This window comes from Scyliorhinus torazame, chromosome 1 (genome assembly GCF_047496885.1).
Source record: "Scyliorhinus torazame isolate Kashiwa2021f chromosome 1, sScyTor2.1, whole genome shotgun sequence".
Classification (NCBI taxonomy): domain Eukaryota; kingdom Metazoa; phylum Chordata; class Chondrichthyes; order Carcharhiniformes; family Scyliorhinidae; genus Scyliorhinus; species Scyliorhinus torazame.
This window is the reverse complement of record NC_092707.1, coordinates 169,608,507-169,628,876: the sequence shown is the minus strand read 5'-3', so window position 1 is coordinate 169,628,876 and position 20,370 is coordinate 169,608,507. Positions and strand designations below refer to the sequence as shown.

The following is a 20,370-nucleotide window of genomic DNA, read 5'->3' as shown; positions in this document are numbered from 1 at the left end:
GCGGCAAGGAAGGCAAGCAAAAACCAAGATGGCGTCGGAAGGTGGCAGTTTAATATGGGGCCCTGAACAACACGAGTTTTTGAAACGCTGTGTGGAAGAACTCAAAAAGGAAATGAAGAAGGAGCTGTTGGCCCCGATATTACAGGCGATCGAAGGGCTAAAGGAGGAGCAAAAGACCCAGGAGCGGGAGCTTCGGGTCGTGAAGGCAAAGGCTGCCGAGAATGAGGACGACATACAGGGCCTGGTGGTGAAGACGGAGATGCACGAGGCACACCATAAACGATGTGTGGAAAGGCTGGAGGTGCTGGAGAACAACGCGAGGAGGAACAACCTAAGGATTCTTGGTCTTCCTGAAGGTGCGGAGGGAGCGGACGTCGGGGCATATGTGAGCACGATGCTGCACTCGTTAATGGGAGCGGAGGCCCCGGCGGGTCCGCTGGAGGTGGAGGGAGCATACCGAGTGATGGCGCGAGGACCGAGAGCAGGAGAAATTCCTAGAGCCATAGTGGTGAGATTCCTCCGTTTTAAGGACAAAGAGATGGTCCTTAGATGGGCAAAGAAAACTCGGAGCAGTAAGTGGGAGAACGCAGTGATCCGCGTATACCAAGACTGGAGTGCGGAGGTGGCGAGAAGGAGGGCGAGCTTTAATCGGGCCAAGGCGGTGCTTCACAAAAAGAAGATAAAATTCGGAATGCTGCAACCGGCAAGACTGTGGGTCACATATCAAGGGAGGCACCACTACTTTGAGACGGTGGATGAGGCGTGGACTTTTATCGTGGAAGAAAAATTGGAATGAGCGGGTTATTTTTTAAAAAAAGAACGTTTGAAACAAAGTGGTGGGGCGAGTATGGGGGGCGAAGAGGGGGGTAAAAAAGGGGGGAAAGAGGAGTTTTATGTTATTAATACTGCGATGTGGTAACTTTTCTCTCTTCCACAGGAGGTGGTGGGGGGAGGAAAGGAGGTGGAGGAGATGGGGCGTTGGCCATTGGGGGCGGGGCGAAGGGGGAAGCACGGGCTCGGTTCCCGCGCTATGATAATCATGACGGGAATAGGGAAGCAGGAAGGAGGGGGCGTCGCACGGTGCGAGCCGAGGTCACGGGGGGGAAGCCGAGGTCGGCCAGAGTTTGCTGACTTCTGGGAGCAACATGGGGGTGTAACTACGCTAGTGGGGGATCTAGCGGGGGGGGGTGGGAGGGGGGAATTATTGGGCTGCTGCTGCTGGGGAGAGGGGGGAGCTGGCATGGGGTGGGATGGGCGGGGGGGCACCGCCTGGGGGGGACACAGCTGCGTGGGAACCGGGTGAGGAGCTGGAAAAAGGGGATGGCTAATCGACAAGGGGGGGGGTAAAAAGCCCCCCAACCCGGCTGATCACGTGGAACGTGAGAGGGCTGAACGGGCCGATAAAGAGGGCACGGGTACTCGCACACCTTAAGAAACTTAAGGCAGACGTGGTTATGTTACAGGAAACGCACTTGAAACTGATAGACCAGGTGAGACTACGCAAAGGTTGGGTGGGGCAGGTGTTCCATTCGGGGCTAGATGCGAAAAACAGGGGGGGTGGCTATATTAGTGGGGAAGCGGGTAATGTTTGAGGCAAAGACTATAGTGGCGGATAGCGGGGGCAGATATGTGATGGTGAGTGGCAAACTACAGGGGGAGACGGTGGTTTTGGTAAACGTATATGCCCCGAACTGGGATGATGCCAATTTTATGAGGCGTATGCTAGGACGCATCCCGGACCTAGAGGTGGGAAAGTTGGTAATGGGGGAGATTTCAATACGGTGTTGGAACCAGGGCAGGACAGGTCGAGGTCCAGGACTGGAAAGAGGCCAGCAGCAGCCAAGGTGCTTAAAGATTTTATGGAGCAGATGGGAGGAGTAGACCCGTGGAGATTTAGCAGACCTAGGAGTAAGGAGTTTTCGTTTTTCTCCTATGTCCACAAAGTCTATTCGCAAATAGACTTTTTTGTTTTGGGAAGGGCGTTGATCCCGAAGGTGAGGGGAACAGAGTATACGGCTATAGCCATTTCGGATCACGCTCCACATTGGGTGGACTTGGAGATAGGGGAGGAAACAGAAGGGTGCCCACCCTGGAGAATGGACATGGGACTAATGGCAGATGAGGGGGGGTGTCGAAGGGTGAGGGGGTGCATTGAAAAGTACGTGGAACTCAATGATAATGGGGAGGTCCAGGTGGGAGTGGTCTGGGAGGCGCTGAAGGCAGTGGTTAGAGGGGAGCTAATATCAATAACGGCACAGAAAGGAAAGCAGGAGAGTAGGGAACAGGAGCGGTTGCTGCAAGAACTTCTGAGGGTGGACAGGCAATATGCGGAGGCACCGGAGGAGGGACTGTACAGGGAAAGGCAAAGGCTACACGTAGAATTTGACTTGCTGACAATGGGTACTGCAGAGGCACAGTGGAGGAAGGCACAGGGTGTACAGTACGAATATGGGGAGAAGGCGAGCAGGTTGCTTGCCCACCAATTGAGGAAAAAGGGAGCAGCGAGGGAAATAGGGAGAGTGAGGGATGAGGAAGGAGAGATGGAGCGGGGAGCGGAGAGAGTGAATGGAGTGTTCAAGGCATTTTATAAAAAATTATACGAAGCTTAACCCCCGGATGGGAGGGAGAGAATGATGGGCTTTCTGGACCGGCTGGAATTTCCCAAGGTGGAGGAGCAGGAAAGGGTGGGACTGGGAGCACGGATTGAAATAGAGGAAGCAGTGAAAGGAATTAGGAGCATGCAGGCGGGGAAGGCTCCGGGACCGGATGGATTCCCAGTTGAATTTTACAGGAAATATGTGGACTTGCTCGCCCCGCTACTGATGAGGACCTTTAATGAGGCAAAGGAAAGGGGACAGCTGCCCCCGACTATGTCTGAGGCAACGATATCGCTTCTTCTAAAGAAGGAAAAGGACCCGCTGCAATGCGGGTCCTATAGACCTATTTCCCTCCTAAATGTAGACGCTAAGATTCTGGCCAAGGTAATGGCAATGAGGATAGAGGATTGTGTCCCGAGGGTGGTCCATGAGGACCAAACTGGGTTTGTGAAGGGGAGACAGCTGAATACGAATATACGGAGGCTGCTAGGGGTAATGATGATGCCCCCACCAGAGGGGGAAGCGGAGATAGTGGTGGCGATGGATGCCGAGAAAGCATTTGATAGAGTGGAGTGGGATTATCTGTGGGAGGTGCTGAGGAGATTTGGTTTTAGAACATAGAACATAGAACATAGAACAATACAGCGCAGTACAGGCCCTTTGGCCCACGATGTTGCACCGAAACAAAAGCCGTCTTACCTACACTATGCCATTAACATCCATATGTTTATCCAATAAACTTTTAAATGCCCTCAATGTTGGCGAGTTCACTACTGTAGCAGGTAGGGCATTCCACGGCCTCACTACTCTTTGCGTAAAGAACCTACCTCTGACCTCTGTCCTATATCTATTACCCCTCAGTTTAAAGTTATGTCCCCTCGTGCCAGCCATATCCATCCGTGGGAGAAGGCTCTCACTGTCCACCCTATCCAACCCCCTGATCCCCCCTGTTTTGGAGATGAGTATGTTGGATGGGTGCAGCTGTTGTATGGGGCCCCAGTGGCGAGTGTGGTCATGAATGGACGGGGATCTGCATACTTTCGGCTCCATAGAGGGACAAGGCAGGGATGCCCTCTGTCCCCATTATTGTTTGCACTGGCGATTGAGCCCCTGGCAATAGCATTGAGGGGTTCCAAGAAGTGGAGGGGAGTACTTAGAGGAGGAGAAGAACACCAGGTATCTCTGTATGCGGATGATTTGTTGTTATATGTAGCGGACCCGGCGGAGGGGATGCCAGAGATAATGTGGACACTTCGGGAGTTTGGAGAATTCTCAGGATATAAACTGAACATGGGGAAAAGTGAGTTGTTTGTGGTGCATCCAGGGGAGCAGAGCAGAGAAATAGAGGACTTTCCGCTGAGGAAGGTAACAAGGGACTTTCGTTACTTGGGGATCCAGATAGCCAAGAATTGGGGTACATTGCATAGGTTAAATTTAACGCAGTTGGTGGAACAAATGGAGGAGGACTTCAAGAGATGGGACATGGTATCCCTGTCACTGGCAGGGAGGGTGCAGGCGGTTAAAATGGTAGTCCTCCCGAGATTCCTCTTTGTGTTTCAGTGCCTCCCGGTGGTGATCACGAAGGCTTTTTTCAAAAGGATCGAAAAGAGTATCATGAGTTTTGTGTGGGCCGGGAAGACCCCGAGAGTGAGGAAGGGATTCTTACAGCGTAGTAGGGATAGGGGGGGGGGGGGGGGGGGGGGCTGGCACTACCGAGCCTAAGTGAGTACTACTGGGCCGCCAATATCTCAATGGTAAGTAAGTGGATGGGAGAAGAGGAGGGAGCGGCGTGGAAGAGATTGGAGAGGGCGTCCTGTAGGGGGACTAGCCTACAAGCTATGGTGACGGCGCCATTGCCGTTCTCACCGAAGAAATACACCACAAGCCCGGTGGTGGTGGCGACTTTGAAAATTTGGGGACAGTGGAGACGGCATAGGGGAAAGACGGGAGCCTTGGTAGGGTCCCCGATAAGAAATAACCATAGGTTTGCCACGGGGAGAATGGATGGGGGATTTGGAATATGGCAAAGAGCAGGAGTAACGCAACTGAAAGATTTGTTTGTGGATGGGAAGTTCGCAAGTCTGGGAGCGCTGACCGAGAAATATGGGTTGCCCCAAGGGAATGCATTCCGGTATATGCAACTGAGGGCTTTTGCGAGGCAACAGGTGAGGGAATTCCCGCAGCTCCCGACGCATGAGGTGCAGGACAGAGTGATCTCAAAGACATGGGTGGGGGACGGTAAGGTGTCAGAGATATATAGGGAAATGAGGGACGAGGGGGAGATTATGGTAGATGAGCTGAAAGGGAAATGGGAAGAAGAGCTGGGGGAGGAGATTGAGGAGGGGCTGTGGGCGGATGCCCTAAGTAGGGTAAACTCATCGTCCTCATGCGCCAGGCTAAGCCTGATTCAACTTAAGGTGTTACACAGGGCGCATATGACTGGAGCACGGTTCAGTAAATTTTTTTGGGTAGAGGATAGGTGTGCGAGATGCTCGAGAAGCCCAGCGAATCACACCCACATGTTTTGGTCATGTCCGGCACTACAGGGGTTCTGGGTGGGGGTGACAAAGGTGCTTTCGAAAGTAGTGGGGGTCCAGGTCGAACCAAGCTGGGGGTTGGCTATATTTGGGGTTGCACAAGAGCCGGGAGTGCAGGAGGTGAGAGAGGCCGATGTTTTGGCCTTTGCGTCCCTAGTAGCCCGGCGCAGGATACTGTTGATGTGGAAGGAAGCCAAGCCCCCGGGGGTGGAGACCTGGATAAATGACATGGCAGGGTTTATAAAGCTGGAACGGATTAAGTTTGTCCTAAGGGGATCGGCTCAAGGGTTCACCAGGCGGTGGCAACCGTTCGTCGAATACCTCACAGAAAGATAGAGGGAATGGAAAAGAAGAAGGCAGCAGCAGCAGCCCGGGGGGGGGGGGGGGGGGGGGGGGTGGGGGAGGAACCAGAAGGACTCTCAGGGTTGTTAATATATATGTATAATATGTATAGGTCGTTGCTATAAATAATTGTATATTGGACTGTTAAATCATATTTTTGGAGAGTGTTTATCTGAGACAAGGCAGTTGCCATTTAGTTTTAGTTTTCGTTTTTGTTATATATTATTTATTCTGTGTTTATAAAACAGGTCATTGTTATTTATACTGTTATATTATTGTGTAAAGGATACACAATGTACTGTGATGGTTGACCAAAATTTTCAATAAAATATTTAAAAAAAAAACAATAATCAGTAACAAATATGCCAATCCCCTCATCAACAACACCGATCCCATCCTCCCACCGAACCCAAAACATTCGCCCATATGTACACATAAACTGACAAAAAGGAATCAGGATCACCCCTGGCCACCATTAACACCCATCGCCCCCCTCTCCTCCCCCCAACCCTCCCACCCACCCCTCCCCAACTAATGTTCGATGTTATCCAGTTCTTGAAAGTGCATGATGAATAATGCCCATGAATTGTCGAACTCCTTCATCCTTGCCCTCAGTTCAAACTTAACCTTCTCAAGAGTCAAGAATTCCAACAGGTCCCCCTGCCACGCCAGGGCACAGGGTGGAGAGGCTGCTCTCCAACCCATCAGAATCCGCCTTCGTGCGATGAATGTGGCGAAGGCTACGACATCTGCCTCCGCACCCGTTTCCAATCCTGGCTGGTCCGACACCCCAAATATGGCCTCCCGGGGGCCCGGGTCCAGTATCACGTGCGCCACTTTAGAAATTACCCTAAAAACCTCCTTCCAGTAATCCTCTAGCTTTGGACAGGGCCAAAACATATGAACGTGATTAGCGCCGCCCCCCCCCCCCCCCCCACCTCCCGCAATGTTCGCACACATCTTCGACCCCTTCAAAGAATCGTCTCATCCTCACCCTTGTGAGGCGTGCTCTGTATACCACCTTCAGCAGTCTCAGCCCCACCCTTGCGCACGAGGTGGAGGCATTCACTCTCCGGAGCACCTCACACCAGAACCCCTCCTCCATATCCTCTCCCACCTCTTCCTCCCACTTTGCTTTGATCCGTTCCAGTGGTGCCTTATACTCCTCCAAAATAGCTCCGTAGACTGCTGACACTACCCCCTTTCCAGTCCCCCTGTCATCAGCACCTCCTCCGGGTTCTGTATCTCCTTTCTGGCAAAATCTCGAACCTGCATGTATCTAAACATTTCCCCCTGCTCCAGCCCATACTTCACTTCCAGCCCCCTCAATCCTGCAAACCGGCCCTAAGAAACAAATTTTTTGGTGTCTTAATCCCCTTCTCCTCCCATTTCCGAAAATGTCCATCCCATCTCCCTGGCTCAAATCTGTGGTTCCCCCGAATCAGCATTTCCCTTGACCCTGCCCCCAACTCGAAGTGTTGGTGAAACTGCCTCCAAATTCTCAATGAAGCTATTATTACAGGACTCCCTGAGTACTTCCCCGGGGCTATCGGGAGCGGGGCGTTGTTGCTAGTGCTTTCAGCCCCGAACCCCTGCACAAACTCTCCTCCATTCTGACCCACTGGGAATCAACCCCTCTTACCCAGCTCCGCGCCTTCTCCACATTCGCCGCCCAGTAGTAATACATCAGCTTCAGAAGACCCAAACCCCCTGCCTGCCTTCCCCTCTGTAGTAGCACCTTTCTAACTCTGGCCACCTTCCCTCCCCATATGAACGAATTAATCCTTCCCTCAATCTCTCTGAAAAAAGCCTTTGGCAGGAAAAGCGACAGGCATTGAAAAATAAACAGAAATCGCGGCAACACGTTCATTTTAATCGCCTGTATCCGACCCGCCAGTGACAGAGGGAGATCATCCCACCTTGCCAGATTAGCTTTTACTCTCCCCACTAAACTAGAAATGTTGTACCTGCGGAGCCCCCCGCCCCCCCCCCCACTACTCCCGGGCAACCTGCACCCCCAGGTACCTAAAGTGAGTTCCTGCCCTATGGAATGGCAGCCCCCCCCCCTCCACCACTGCCCCCACCTCCGGCCGAGACACCACAAAATACTCACTCTTGTCTAGATTCAGCTTGTACCCCGAGAAAGACCCAAACACTTGCAGTAGCTCCAATATTCCCCCTATCGACACACTCGGTTCCGACACATACAACAGCAAGTTATCGGCATATAAGGACATCCTATGCTCTATCCACCCCCGCACTATTCCTTTCCATGGCCCCAAACTTCTTAATGCTATGGCCAACGGCTCAATTGCGAGTGCAAACAGCAGGGGTGGACATAGGACATCCCTGCCTAGTCCCACGGTGCAGAGAAAAGTATCTCGAGCTGATATTATTTGTGCGGACTCTCGCCCTCGGCTCCTTATAGAACAGCTTTACCCAATTCACAAATCTTGGGCCAATCCCAAACCGCTCCAGAACTGCCATCAAGTGCCCCCATTCCACCCGGTCGAACGCCTTCTCAGCGTCCAGTGCCACAACCACCTCTGTTTCCTTCCCCTCTGCCGGTGCCATAACGACATTCAATACCCTTCTAATGTTTGAAAAGAGCTGCCTCCCTCTCACGAATCCCGTCTGATCTTCACCTATCACCTTCGGGAGGCACTCATCCAGCCTACCCGCCAGTACCTTCGCCAATACTTTTGCGTCCACATTCAGAAGTGATATGGGCCTATACGACCCACACTCTGTCGGATCCTTATTTTTTTTTGCAACAGGGAAATCAATGCCTGCCCCAAGGTTTGTGGCAACACCCCCTTCCCTATCGCCTCTTCAAACATCCCCACCATCAGGGGTGTCAGCTTATCCTTGAATTTTTAATAATATTCCACCGGAAACTCATCCGGCCCTGCCACCTTTCCGCCTGCATCCTCCCAATCGCATCCTTTATCTCCTGCTCCACTATCGCTCCTTCTAATGTAGCCCTATCCCCCTCCCCTAACCTCGGGTACTCCAACCCATCTAGACATTCCTGCATCTCACGGTCTCCCCCAGGTGACTCTGACCTGTACAACCTCTCATAAAATTCCTCAAAAACCTTGTTAATCAGATCTGGCGCCACCACCAACTTCCCTGCCCTATCCCTCACCTACACAATTTTCCAATTATAGTTAGTGTAGAAATGCACATCTTCTATTCTAGTGAGCGCAGAAATGCACATCTCCTATTATAGTTAGTGTAGAAATGCACATCTTCTATTATAGTGAGCGCAGAAATGCACATCTCCTATTATAGTTAGTGTAGAAATGCACATCTATTATAGTTAGCATTGAAATGCACATCTTCAATTATAGTTAGCGCAGAAATGCACATCTCCTATTATAGTTAGTGTAGAAATGCACATCTATTATAGTTAGCATTGAAATGCACATCTTCCATTATAGTTAGCGCAGACATACACATCTCCTATTATAGTTAGTGTAGAAATGCACATCTTCTATTATAGTTAGTGCAGAAATGCACATCTCCTATTATAGTTAGTGTAGAAATACAGGTCTCCTATTATAGTGAGCATAGAAATGCACATCTATTATAGTGAGCGTAGAAATGCACACCTATTATAGTTAGCGTAGAAATGCACATCTCCTATTATAGTTAGCGGAGATATGCTCATCGCCTATTACAGTTAGCATAGAAATGCACAGCTCCTATTTCAGTTAGCATAGAAATGCACATCTCCTATTATAGTTAGCGTAGAAATGCACAGCTCCTATTACAGTTAGCATAGAAATGCACAGCTCCTATTATAGTGAGTGCAGAAATGCACATTTCCTATTATAGTTAGCGTAGAAATGCTCATCTCCTATTATAGTTAGAGGAGTTATGCACATCGCTTGTTACAGTTAGCATAGAAATGCACAGCTCCTATTTCAGTTCGCATAGAAATGCACATCTATTGTAGTTAGCGTAGAAATGCACAGCTCCTATTACAGTTAGCATAGAAATGCACAGCTCCTATTATAGTGAGTGCAGAAATGCACATCTCCTATTATAGTTAGCGTAGAAATGCATAACTATTATAGTTAGCACAGAAATGCACACAGCCTATTATAGTGAGCATAAAAAGTAGCGACGTTAGTGAGGGCTGTAATTCACTCAAATTAGAATTGAATTTTTATACTGAACTGTTGGTCTGTCATACACAATAAAGGTACAAAGGCCTCACAACTTAATTCCTGTGCTTTAATTTTTTTTTCAAACTACCGTCACAATCATTGTGGGTTTGATTCTGTACACAGCCAGTTTGGCGGTGCTCACTGAGGGATTTACAGCGGGCCATGGAACAAGATGCAAATACGCGGCCATTCCAATGTCGCGCGGCGAGACTTTCGTCTCTTCCACTGAACTCTTATCAGGGGCAGATTGCCCTCCAAGTTACCAAGCTGCTGTTCCAATAAATCACTCAATCAAATCGAAGTCCTTCATTTAATCGATGACCGATTACAGATCACATCTCCGGTTTCGATAATAACTTTTCAGTTGCTGGTTTATCATGTAATCGCCCTCCCGCAACCCCCCACCACTACCTCGAGACTGCCACTTCTACCAGTGGTGAAAGGGCCCAGAGCCAGGTAACAGAATTGCATTGTATCCATCTCATTCTCCATTGTATATGTCTCCGCAGCTGGCAGTGAGGTATTGCTTACGGAGATCTCAAACAATACAACTCCGGCGGCTGTGCGCTTCGGCCACAGTCTGAACACACGAAGTCATTTCAACAAAAGTTTTCAATATTTCGCACCAAAATATATTTTTGAGGACTGCATTTACAATCTTTGAAAAATAACATGGTTTGAAAGCAAACACTCGCACTTTTGAGATGGAACTATTTAATCAATTTTTATATCTAAATTCTACTCGTATTGTAATGTATGTATAGATAGAAAACATATATATTTGAATATGCTGCTAGCGATGAACAACATATGAAATAATTCTTCATAAATAATTTGGGGAGTTACAAATCGAAAGCATTGATTTATGTACATATAAATATATGGAATAATTATTTGTAAATAATTTGGGGCGTTACTAATCGAAAGCATATATATATATAAATAAATGGAATAATTCCTCTTAAATAATTTGGGGAGTTACAAATTGAAAACATTGATTTATGTACATATAAATATATGGAATAATTATTTGTAAATAATTTGGGGAGTTGCTAATCCAAAGCATATATATATATATAAATAAATGAATAATTCCTCTTAAATAATTTGGGGAGTTACAAATTGAAAGCATTGATTTATGTACATATAAATATATGGAATAATTATTTGTAAATAATTTGGGGAGTTACTAATCGAAAGCATTGGTATATATATTATGTTATGATATTTACCACAGCATGTTGGTCAAATTATTCAGTTTGAGCATAAACCGAAAGTGATTTCATTCAATGTACCTTTCAGTTACTGACATTTCATACACAATCTGAGAATTTGTTAAAAAAACGATAACGATTCCTCTGGAAATAAAGTTTAGATCTGAAATCATATCATTTGTAAATTACACAATGCAAGGTCACAGTGATCCAGGATTCCTATACGGATCCACCGTGAACCTGTGAGTCATTGACACTGAAAATGGGAGCCAACTGCTTGTGTGTGGAAAAGCGATGTCTGAAAATAGAACACACACTTGTTCCCGCACATAATCCACCAGTTTGGGTAAACAACAACAGATTGGCAGGAATGGGCGATGTATGGGCAATGAAGTCAGATAAAATAATTGCGCCTTATCTTAAAAAATGGCTCATTTTCATTGTCCGACAGTTGATTATTTAAGGAACGCAAAGTAAGAGAGAGAGAGAGAGCGAGAGCGAGCCCTGCGGCTCGAAGACAGGGGACCCGCTTGAACTAACTTCGAGGTGATGGTTTGCATTGTGCGTGTACTGCAAACTGAGAAGTTGATGTCCTACACAATCCTTCCTTCTAAACACAGCGCGGTCACATTGTAAACTCTGTTGATCCTCACACATTTCTGTCTGGTCAGACAGTGTGTGAAAAACGCCTCTTAATTCAGTTTAATAGACTGCAGCTTTATTCATGTGCCGCCACACATTTGCTCACTCGGGGTTTCCACAATGCGGAGATCTGACTGCCCGAACTCGGCAGCGGGGATCTACTGAGCTCATTGAGGACAGGGATAGGTGTGGATGTGGATTTGTGATATAAACTAAAGGCCGGCTTTAAACAAGATACTCCACCCGTTTGCCCGACTGTTTCTTCATTTTCGCCGCTTCCCACCTCTCTCCCCCCTTCTCTTTCCCTTGAACCAGCGCCTCATTCTTGTTCAGTCCGCCAGAAGCACACGGCGACGGGACATTATTCATTCTCCACCAACCTCTGGCTCTCCATTTTTTGACATAGCCTCACCAAACCCGCAGAACATCATCGACTTCACACTCCCAGAATGTGCCGGCTCATTGTTTCCTAAGGAGCACCTTCTGACCAGTTGATCCTGTACATATAGATCTCCGCTATCATTTGCAGCAATTCCTGCAGACCCGTCTTCACTAAAACTTGCTACAATCTCAGTGCCCCGGTGGAGCGGGGGCCGTTTCCCCCAATATTAATAGTTGAACTTAGGGAAAACAGGTAAATTCTGGATGAATGTGCTTTAAGTGAAATGTACCGGCAGCCTGCGAGTGGCCACAGTATAAGCGCTCGGGGATAGGTGTGGATATTGGGAGATGCCTTAATGCGAGCTCCCTTTATTCAATAGCACCGCTATTGTTGCGGGTAGCCCTCGCCAATTCGTTCCCACCAAGCTGGTCCCACGGGGTGAACGCAGAGGGATCCTTGCACATCCCCCAGGGCAGCGCTGGAAACGGCAGCCACTCACCCAGGGGCGAGAATTAATTCACAAGGGCATTAATCACTAAACTGTCCCCGACACTTTGATTAATTTGAAAAGCAGCTACTTAAACCCCGCAAATATCACAACAGATCATTAGTACAGTCGAGTTCATGTACACAGTCATTTATCATAGTTTTGCTAGCTTGGTTTAATTATTAAAATTTAAATGATTAAAATCAAAGCCTTTCTGAAATTAGGGTAAGAAAAGTGAAGCCCCCACCCCGGAACTGTAATTAATATTTGGACACTGAAGAGAAGGATCGGTAAAGTAGCATGATGAAATGTATTTCTTTTTTGGCAATTTATTTGTATATTCATGATTCAGGGAACAGTATCGCGAATGGCCGCTGTCTCGTTTCAAAGACACGCGTTCGTGTCTCCTCAGCCCAGTTTAGGAAGCTAGCAAACCCCACTCCCGTGTCAATACCACCCCATGTGGCTCCTCCACCACACTAACCTGGCAGCTCTGCTTTGTTTCAAGGCAGCCATTTGGAGGGTATATTTATGCTGTGCCCAGATCCAGTTGCCAGCGACCCCGGTGTCCAGGCTAAACTGGCAGGGGTCTGGGCATCGGAATAAACGACCCCCAAACTCTGCAACACCATTTGGGCCATTTTCACCATTATTGCCTTTGCCGGTAACTCAATGGTTAGTAAAGGATACTTGAGCTGATCGCGCCTCATCCCCTCCACTCCCCCCACCCCCCAACTCTCTTCAGCTCCAATAAAAGATGCTGAAACCAGTCAGAAAGACTGAGACCCTCCACCCGCCCACATTTCCCAGCCCAACCTTATCCCCCCCCCCCCCCCCCCCCCCTGTTGATTTGGCCGGCATGCCGTGAATCCTCTTTCTCTCTTATATTCCCATCTCGTTTCTTCTCGGTTAACTGAAGGAAGGAACGATTCTTACCAAGTGTGCGACGTGTGTGATAAACGAGGCAAAACAGACCGGAGGAGCGGTTTCTATCCAAACAATTGGTTCAATTTTGTACAATCCACTCACGTGGGACGGGGGCAATTCCACCCCCTCCCAGCCCCAATACTCCCCCCCCCCCCCCCCCCATTTAACCCACCCTCAGGAAATCAAAAATTAGATGCATGTCAAGGTTGAGAACAGTGCAGTGAACATTAAGTTCGGCGGGTCAGAACGTACAGCATGTGTCCCCGGACAGGACCCAACAATCCAATCTCACTATGTCTGTGTGTAATGTTTAGTCCTGTCCTCGGCCATGCTGGGGGCACGAGTCGCGTTCAATTCATTCGATGCATGCAGTTTCAATTGACCTTTGAGCTCATACAGGGTTGGCCACTCCATTAATACCTGCTCTGATTAATATACTCACTCCCCACCCCCTCCTTACCACCAACACCCAGGGAGAAAGATAGTCCACACCGCCAGGGCAACTGTCTCACTTTTCTTTGAGAAGGGGGGTCACGTTAGTAAGCATTTGCCCCCTTTAGCTTTCAAGCAAAGGGCATCCTGGCGAGATTTGAAGTCACGGAATCCCCGAGGAAGGGACGCAACTCTATCCCCTCCCTCCCCACACCCCAGATTTCACTGTCCCTTTTGGTTAAAGTGGCGGGGGAAGCTAATTAGCGCTTCTTTAAAAACAAAAACTCCAATTACTTTTCATTCTACAGTAAAACAAATGGCGAATGTCATTAAGGTTAAACCCGAATCGGGTAATCTCTGTTAACGCGGCATCATTTTAGAGCCGCGATCTCGCTAATTCTTCTCTATTGAGCAGCGATCTCACTAATTCCTCTATTGAGCGGCAATCTCGCTAATTCTTCTCTATTGAGCGGTGATCTCGCTAATTCCTCTATTGAGCGGCAATCTCGCTAATTCTTCTCTATTGAGCGGCGATCTCGCTAATTCCTCTATTGAGCGGCAATCTCGCTAATTCTTCTCTATTGAGCGGTGATCTCGCTAATTCCTCTATTGAGCGGCAATCTCACTAATTCCTCTATTGAGCGGCAATCTCGCTAATTCTTCTCTATTGAGCGGTGATCTCGCTAATTCTTCTCTATTGAGCGGCAATCTCGCTAATTTCTCTATTGAGCGGCAATCTCGCTAATTCCTCTATTGAGCGGCAATCTCGCTAATTCTTCTCTATTGAGCGGTGATCTCGCTAATTCTTCTCTATTGAGCGGCAATCTCGCTAATTCCTCTATTGAGCGGCAATCTCGCTAATTCCTCTATTGAGCGGCAATCTCGCTAATTCTTCTCTATTGAGCGGTGATCTCGCTAATTCCTCTATTGAGCGGCAATCTCGCTAATTCTTCTCTATTGAGCGGCAATCTCGCTAATTCTCTATTGAGCGGCAATCTCGCTAATTCCTCTCTATTTGGCGCCAATCTCGCAAATTCTTCTCTATTGAACGGCGATCTCGCTAATTCTCTTGAGCGGCGATCTCGCTAATCCCACTCTATTGAGCGGCGATCTCGCTAATATTTCTCTATTGGCCTCACGGCCTGATTCTGGACTTCGGGAGAGAACTCGGGCAATTTTGACGGAGCTACTGTGAAATCCTGCACCCTTCCAGAGACACTTTGCACTCCGCTACCACACAGCAGTTGAGGACTGAAATAATCATGGATTCAAATACCCTTGTCCGTGATATTTTGAGAATTAAATCCACCCTGTGGGGGCAGGACTGTGCCCTGAGTCCCGATCCACCGACGTTCAAACAACAAGCCCGTGTCCATTCGGGGCAAGGCGATTTCATAAACCTGCCACTGGAATTCACTCACTCACTTTAATTCCTCTGTCTGAATACCAAACGAAACCATCTGTCCAAAGTATTCAAAAATAGCCAGAGACATGTTGTTTAATTCATATCAGCGGCACCTCTCGAAGAAAAACGAGAATGGGGATTTAGTTGAGAAAATGGTGACAATGTTTTCGAATGTTGAAGCTGGCGACGGGAGCCTTTGTACACAAAGGTCTAACCTGCAGACCAGGCATCCCTCTCTCAAATAACCTCCAGTCAGCGTTTATATTTCAACGAACATCTTTCCAGTTGCAGCATTTCGAGTTGCAAAACATTTCGCTGTCCGCACAACATGGCAGGTCTTTGCTGTCGAACACATTCTCCGACCTCCCCCCCCCCCCCCAGACACAGCCCCACCGTCCAGGCCGCCGGTGGGAAGAGTGGGGCTGGGGGCACCGTTCTCCCGTGGAATAAACCCCACTCAATAAAACCCTGGGAAAACCACAGGAGCGCAGGAGGAAACTAACCGGACTGCCGGCAGTGATATCACCAGGCCCCCATGCCTGGGTGGGTATGTGTGAACTGTTCTTGACTTCACAGTGTCCTGTCTGCTGCATGCGGGCGATTCAGCTTTCTCTGTCTCAGATATAAAAAGGTTACAGGACATGAGCAAGGTTGCATTTTGGCAGCGCTGGATATTGAGCTGAAGTTCATTGTTCCTGTGCTTTCGGTTGTTGACATATCTTTCAAACGCAAAAAAACCACCCTTGCAGATCCTGCGCTCGCAGAGACCCGGACAGAGCGGAGATAGCAGGAAGAGAGCGGACTGTGGCCACATTAGACGATGTGGGTGATCACACTTGCAGCTTCGATAAGTCTTGTTTCTCTCCATCCCCTTGTCAAGTCGCTGGCAATTGAGCTGCCCGCCATTTCTTCAGCGACACTAGCAAAGGCGGGTTTCATTTCCTTGTGAGTCGGAGCCGAGCCGCCGCAAACGGTTGCGTTGAGAGCCGGGGGCAGGTTAGCCGGTGAAGAATTTCGACGCGACCGAACGAAAATGAAAGAGGGAAAACGAATCTTGGCGGCCGCTCCAAACCGCGGTGCAATTGCAGAGGGGGAGAAATCGAGTTTAATCTACCCGATTCATGTGGATTGCAACCGTAGGAAAATAATGACTTTATCATCTAATACCAGCAACATCTGGATAGGGATGTGTAGTGAATGAAATGCGATTGAGAGTGAATTCTAACTGTTGAGTGTTCTGTTTCACAGCGTCCTGGGGGTTGTCACTACCCCTGAGAACAGGTTATATATTCATACTCCGCATGGACCAAAGCAAAGACGGCAGCCTTCCCTCCATACAGTCACTTGGCGATTCCGGAAGGTTACTCTCACCAAGCTGTGGACTTGAAGCTGTGTTCTGGTCATCAAGTGGCAGAAACTGCGTTTTCACAAAGCATCGAAAACTCGAGGTTCAAACACACACATGCACACACATCGAAATAAGGCAGGAGGTTTAGAATACCCTCACAGCGAGGGTGTGTTAAACATGTTCTCTTATTTTCGGACTAAGTTTTGTGATCCGTTTAGCACAGTGAATCTCATTAACCTGCCTTCTCTCTTTCTGCCCGCTAACTGACCTTGTGTCTTGCTGTATTTTCTGATAATACAAGTACGAATGCGTTAAATCACAATGATACAGATATCCCTTTCTGCTTGTTCAAAGAAGCTGATCAAACTGACCGAATCTTTGATTCAGGCCAATAACAATCTCGCCCACAGATCCACAGCCCTCATACACAGCCGCTAATCTGTCTCCATTTCGACAAGGCCCCAGTTCCGCCTCTTATCCAGTCAGTAATCGGGACAGTCAGTCCAGTTACTTGAGATTCAATATACAATATAAACTCCGTCCTGATATGACAGGATTGACCACATTGAAACCTGTGGCCACTTAACAAAGATCCATGTGCACCAGTGCCTGGACATTAGGCGGCCATAGCAAACATTTCTTTGTTCGGATTTTCATACGCTGGTTAGCGAGAAGCCTCAAGTCTGTACTTGGAAGACAACTATCCCCCGCCAATCGTTAAACAGAAAAACTCACGAACTGAGTGAGATTGTACATGTCTTTATAATTAACGATTTTAACTACAAACATTGCACATTATTAAATATACACTCAGCATTTCACTGATATCAACCCCGAGAACTCCCAAACTGTCCTCTATGACAATAGTTCCCGCTGACACATTAAACTGTCCACATTCGGCTCTATTAGACACTGATCTATTTCCCGGGTATTTAGCTGTGAACATTTTGTCAAATCTGCTACTTAATTTTTGGGAGATTGGGATTCAGGAAGATTGATTGGGATGGTCAACAGCGGCCAGAGTAACTGTTCAGGGAATGTTCCTGAAAGGTCACTTTAGCAAAAAAAAATGTATGTTCAGAGCAATCCCCCTTCCCAGATCGTCCTCCCCATATCCCCCTCCCCATACCCCGCTCCCCATATCCCCCTCCCCATACCCCGCTCCCCATATCCCCCCTCCAAATCCCCCTCCCCGTATCTCCCTCCCCATATTCCCCTCTCCATATCCCCCTCTCCATATCCCCCTCCCCGTATCTCCCTCCCCATATCCCCCTCTCCATATCCCCCTCTCCATATCCCCCTCCCCATATCCCCCTCTCCATATCCCCCTCCCCGTATCTCCCTCCCCATATCCCCCTCCCCATACCCCGCTCCCCATATCCCCCTCCCCATATCCCCCTCCCCATATCCTCTCCATATCCGCCTCTCCATATCACCCTCCCCATATCGCCCTCCCTGTATCTCACTCCCCATATCCCCTCCCCATATCCTCCTCCCCATATCCCCCTCTCCATATCCGCTTCTCCATATCACCCCAGATCACCCTCTCCGTATCTCCCTCCCCATACCTCCGCTCCCCATATCCCCCTCCCCATATCCCCCTCTCCATATCCCCCTCCCCATATCCCCCTCCCCATATCCCCCTCCCCGTATCTCCCTCCCCATATCCCCCTCCCCATACCCCACTCCCCATATCCCCCTCCCATATCCCCTCTCTATATCCACCTCTCCATATCACCCTCCCCATATCACCCTCCCTGTATCTCCCTCCCCATATCCCCTCCCCATACCTCCGCTCCCCATATCCCCCTCCCATATCCTCCTCCCCATATCCCCCTCTCCATATCCGCTTCTCCATATCACCCTCCCCATATCACCCTCCCCTTATCTCCCTCCCCATACCTCCGCTCCCCATATCCCCCTCCCCATATCCCCCTCTCCATATCCCCCTCCCCATATCACCCTCCCGTATCTCCCTCCGTATCCCCCTCCCCATATCTCCCTCCCCATATCACCATCCCCGTATCTCCCTCCCCATATCCCCTTCCCCATATCTCCCGCTCCATAATCCCCCTCCCATATTCCCCTCTCCATATCTCCCTCCCCATATCCCCCTCCCCACATCCTCCTTCCCCACCCACCCCCCTCCCATATTCCCCTCTCCATATCCCCCTCCCCACACACCCCTCCCCTATATCTCTATGCCCCGGTGGTTCTGATATTCTTTGATAAGAACTGCACCCCGCACATTTCTAAACCTACAGCTGACAGCCCGAAGGGGTATCTTACCTTCCCCGTGCCTGCGAGCCGGGAGGAAACTGAAGGCTGGATTCTCCAAGGGAGCCGGACTCCAGGCGCTGGCCGCCTCCGAGCTCATGTACTGCGGGTAGTGGTTGGGGAAGGAGCCGCTGAAGGTCCAGCTGATGCTGACCTGGTCCCGCACGGCGGCGGCGGAGGCATGGGCGGCTGCAGCCGAGATGGAGAGCGGGCTGCTGAAGGCGGTGTCCCGGGGAGCGGGGACACTGGGCGGGCAGGAGGAGGAGAAGGAGGCGGAGGAGGAGTGGCGGCTACACGAGGGCTCCTGGCCGCTGGTGGCCGCCGAAGGCCAGGCTGAGTGGGGGGGCACCGGGCTGGCCTGCTGCTGCTGCTGCTGCTGCTGATACGAGGAGAAGGTGCAGAGAGCCGAGCTCACCCTGGAGCTGGGCACATACACGGCGGAACTGGTCGAGTGCAGGAAAGCCCCCACCGGGTCAGGGTGCGCCGTGTACGGCGGGGGGTTCGCCAAGCCCTGGTACATGGCGGGCACACAGGAGAGGCTGTCAGTGCCCCCTACACACCCACCACCCAGGGGGCAGAGCTGCAGCCAGCACCCGCTTCGGAGTGAGAGGAACCCAGTCCCACTGATCCACAACAACAACGTGTCCTTTCCAAGCAACTCCTTTCAATTCCAGCCGCTGCCAAATCGCTCGCAGGTCTGAATCCGTCCAAAGCCAGGAGAGCTGAACCGTGCCCGTGACATCTGCCAGCAACCCCGAAAGGGAGAGAGAAGGAGAGAGACAGAGAGAGGGAGAGGGAGAGAGGGAGAGGGAGGGACGTAGGTGAGGCAGGGGGAAGTAAAACAAAGTTTCCAACTGGGAAAGGGTGCGAGAGAGAGAGACAGAGAGAGAGAGAGAGAGACAGAGAGAGAGAGTTCATAAAGTGGTCAAAGATCGAAGTAAAAGAGCAAGAGGAAATGGAATTCAGATGGTGGGGGAACTTGGCTGGAACCTCCCATTTCTCTGACAGTCTCCCAGTAAGTGCATCTCTGCCCCCTGTCAATCTGCCGCTTCATCCTTTTAAAAGGCCGACAGCTGAAGCAGCAACTTTAAGCTGCCGTTTGTTTCCCCGGGGTTCCTCCCCCGCCACTGGGAAGGTGCAACTCGAGGCGGCCCAACAGCTCCTTTGGCCGGGCGAACTCGCCACGGAAGCTTCGATAAGTGGTTCGAAGCGGTCGAGTTTGAGACGGATTGGCCCGGGAATAAATGAGCAATAACGGAAGCACCTCAAATCAAAATGCTCATTTAAGGGCAAGAAGTGTAGTCAAGTGCACAGCATCATAAATAAACCAGTTATTTTCATTGTGCACTGGATATATTAGGCTCTATGGGTTATTTGGCCAGTCGGAGTGTTCTAAACTCAGACACGCTCATCCACCCCTCAGCGTGAACTGTCTCACTCACTCTTGTCATTATTGTCCAATGCAGCGACAGCCTGACTAATGGAACATTTGGGGACGAAGCCGTTTAAACTTCAGAAAATCGACTATAACGAAAAGCCTGCAAATAGTGGTCCATTTAAAAAAAATGGCTAATGTTTCGTTGTAATTTCCTGGTAAGTGAATAA

General features: G+C 49.5%; 1 protein-coding gene across 2 annotated transcripts in view; it reads right to left on the bottom strand.

The window, feature by feature from the left end:
• Window positions 1–19,929, bottom strand: part of LOC140416578 (transcription factor GATA-4-like) — a 55,630-nt gene extending 35,701 nt beyond the window's left edge. Inside the window, exon 1 of one of the 2 annotated variants that reach the window (XM_072501136.1) lies at window positions 18,778–19,929. In XM_072501136.1, the coding sequence (XP_072357237.1) occupies window positions 18,778–19,285 (508 nt within the window). In that variant the 5' untranslated portion in view covers window positions 19,286–19,929. Of the gene's footprint in view, window positions 1–15,011; window positions 15,127–18,777 lie in introns of those variants that run through there. The other variant, XM_072501137.1, reaches the window with a different exon arrangement.
• Between the last annotated feature and the right edge of the window lie 441 nt (window positions 19,930–20,370).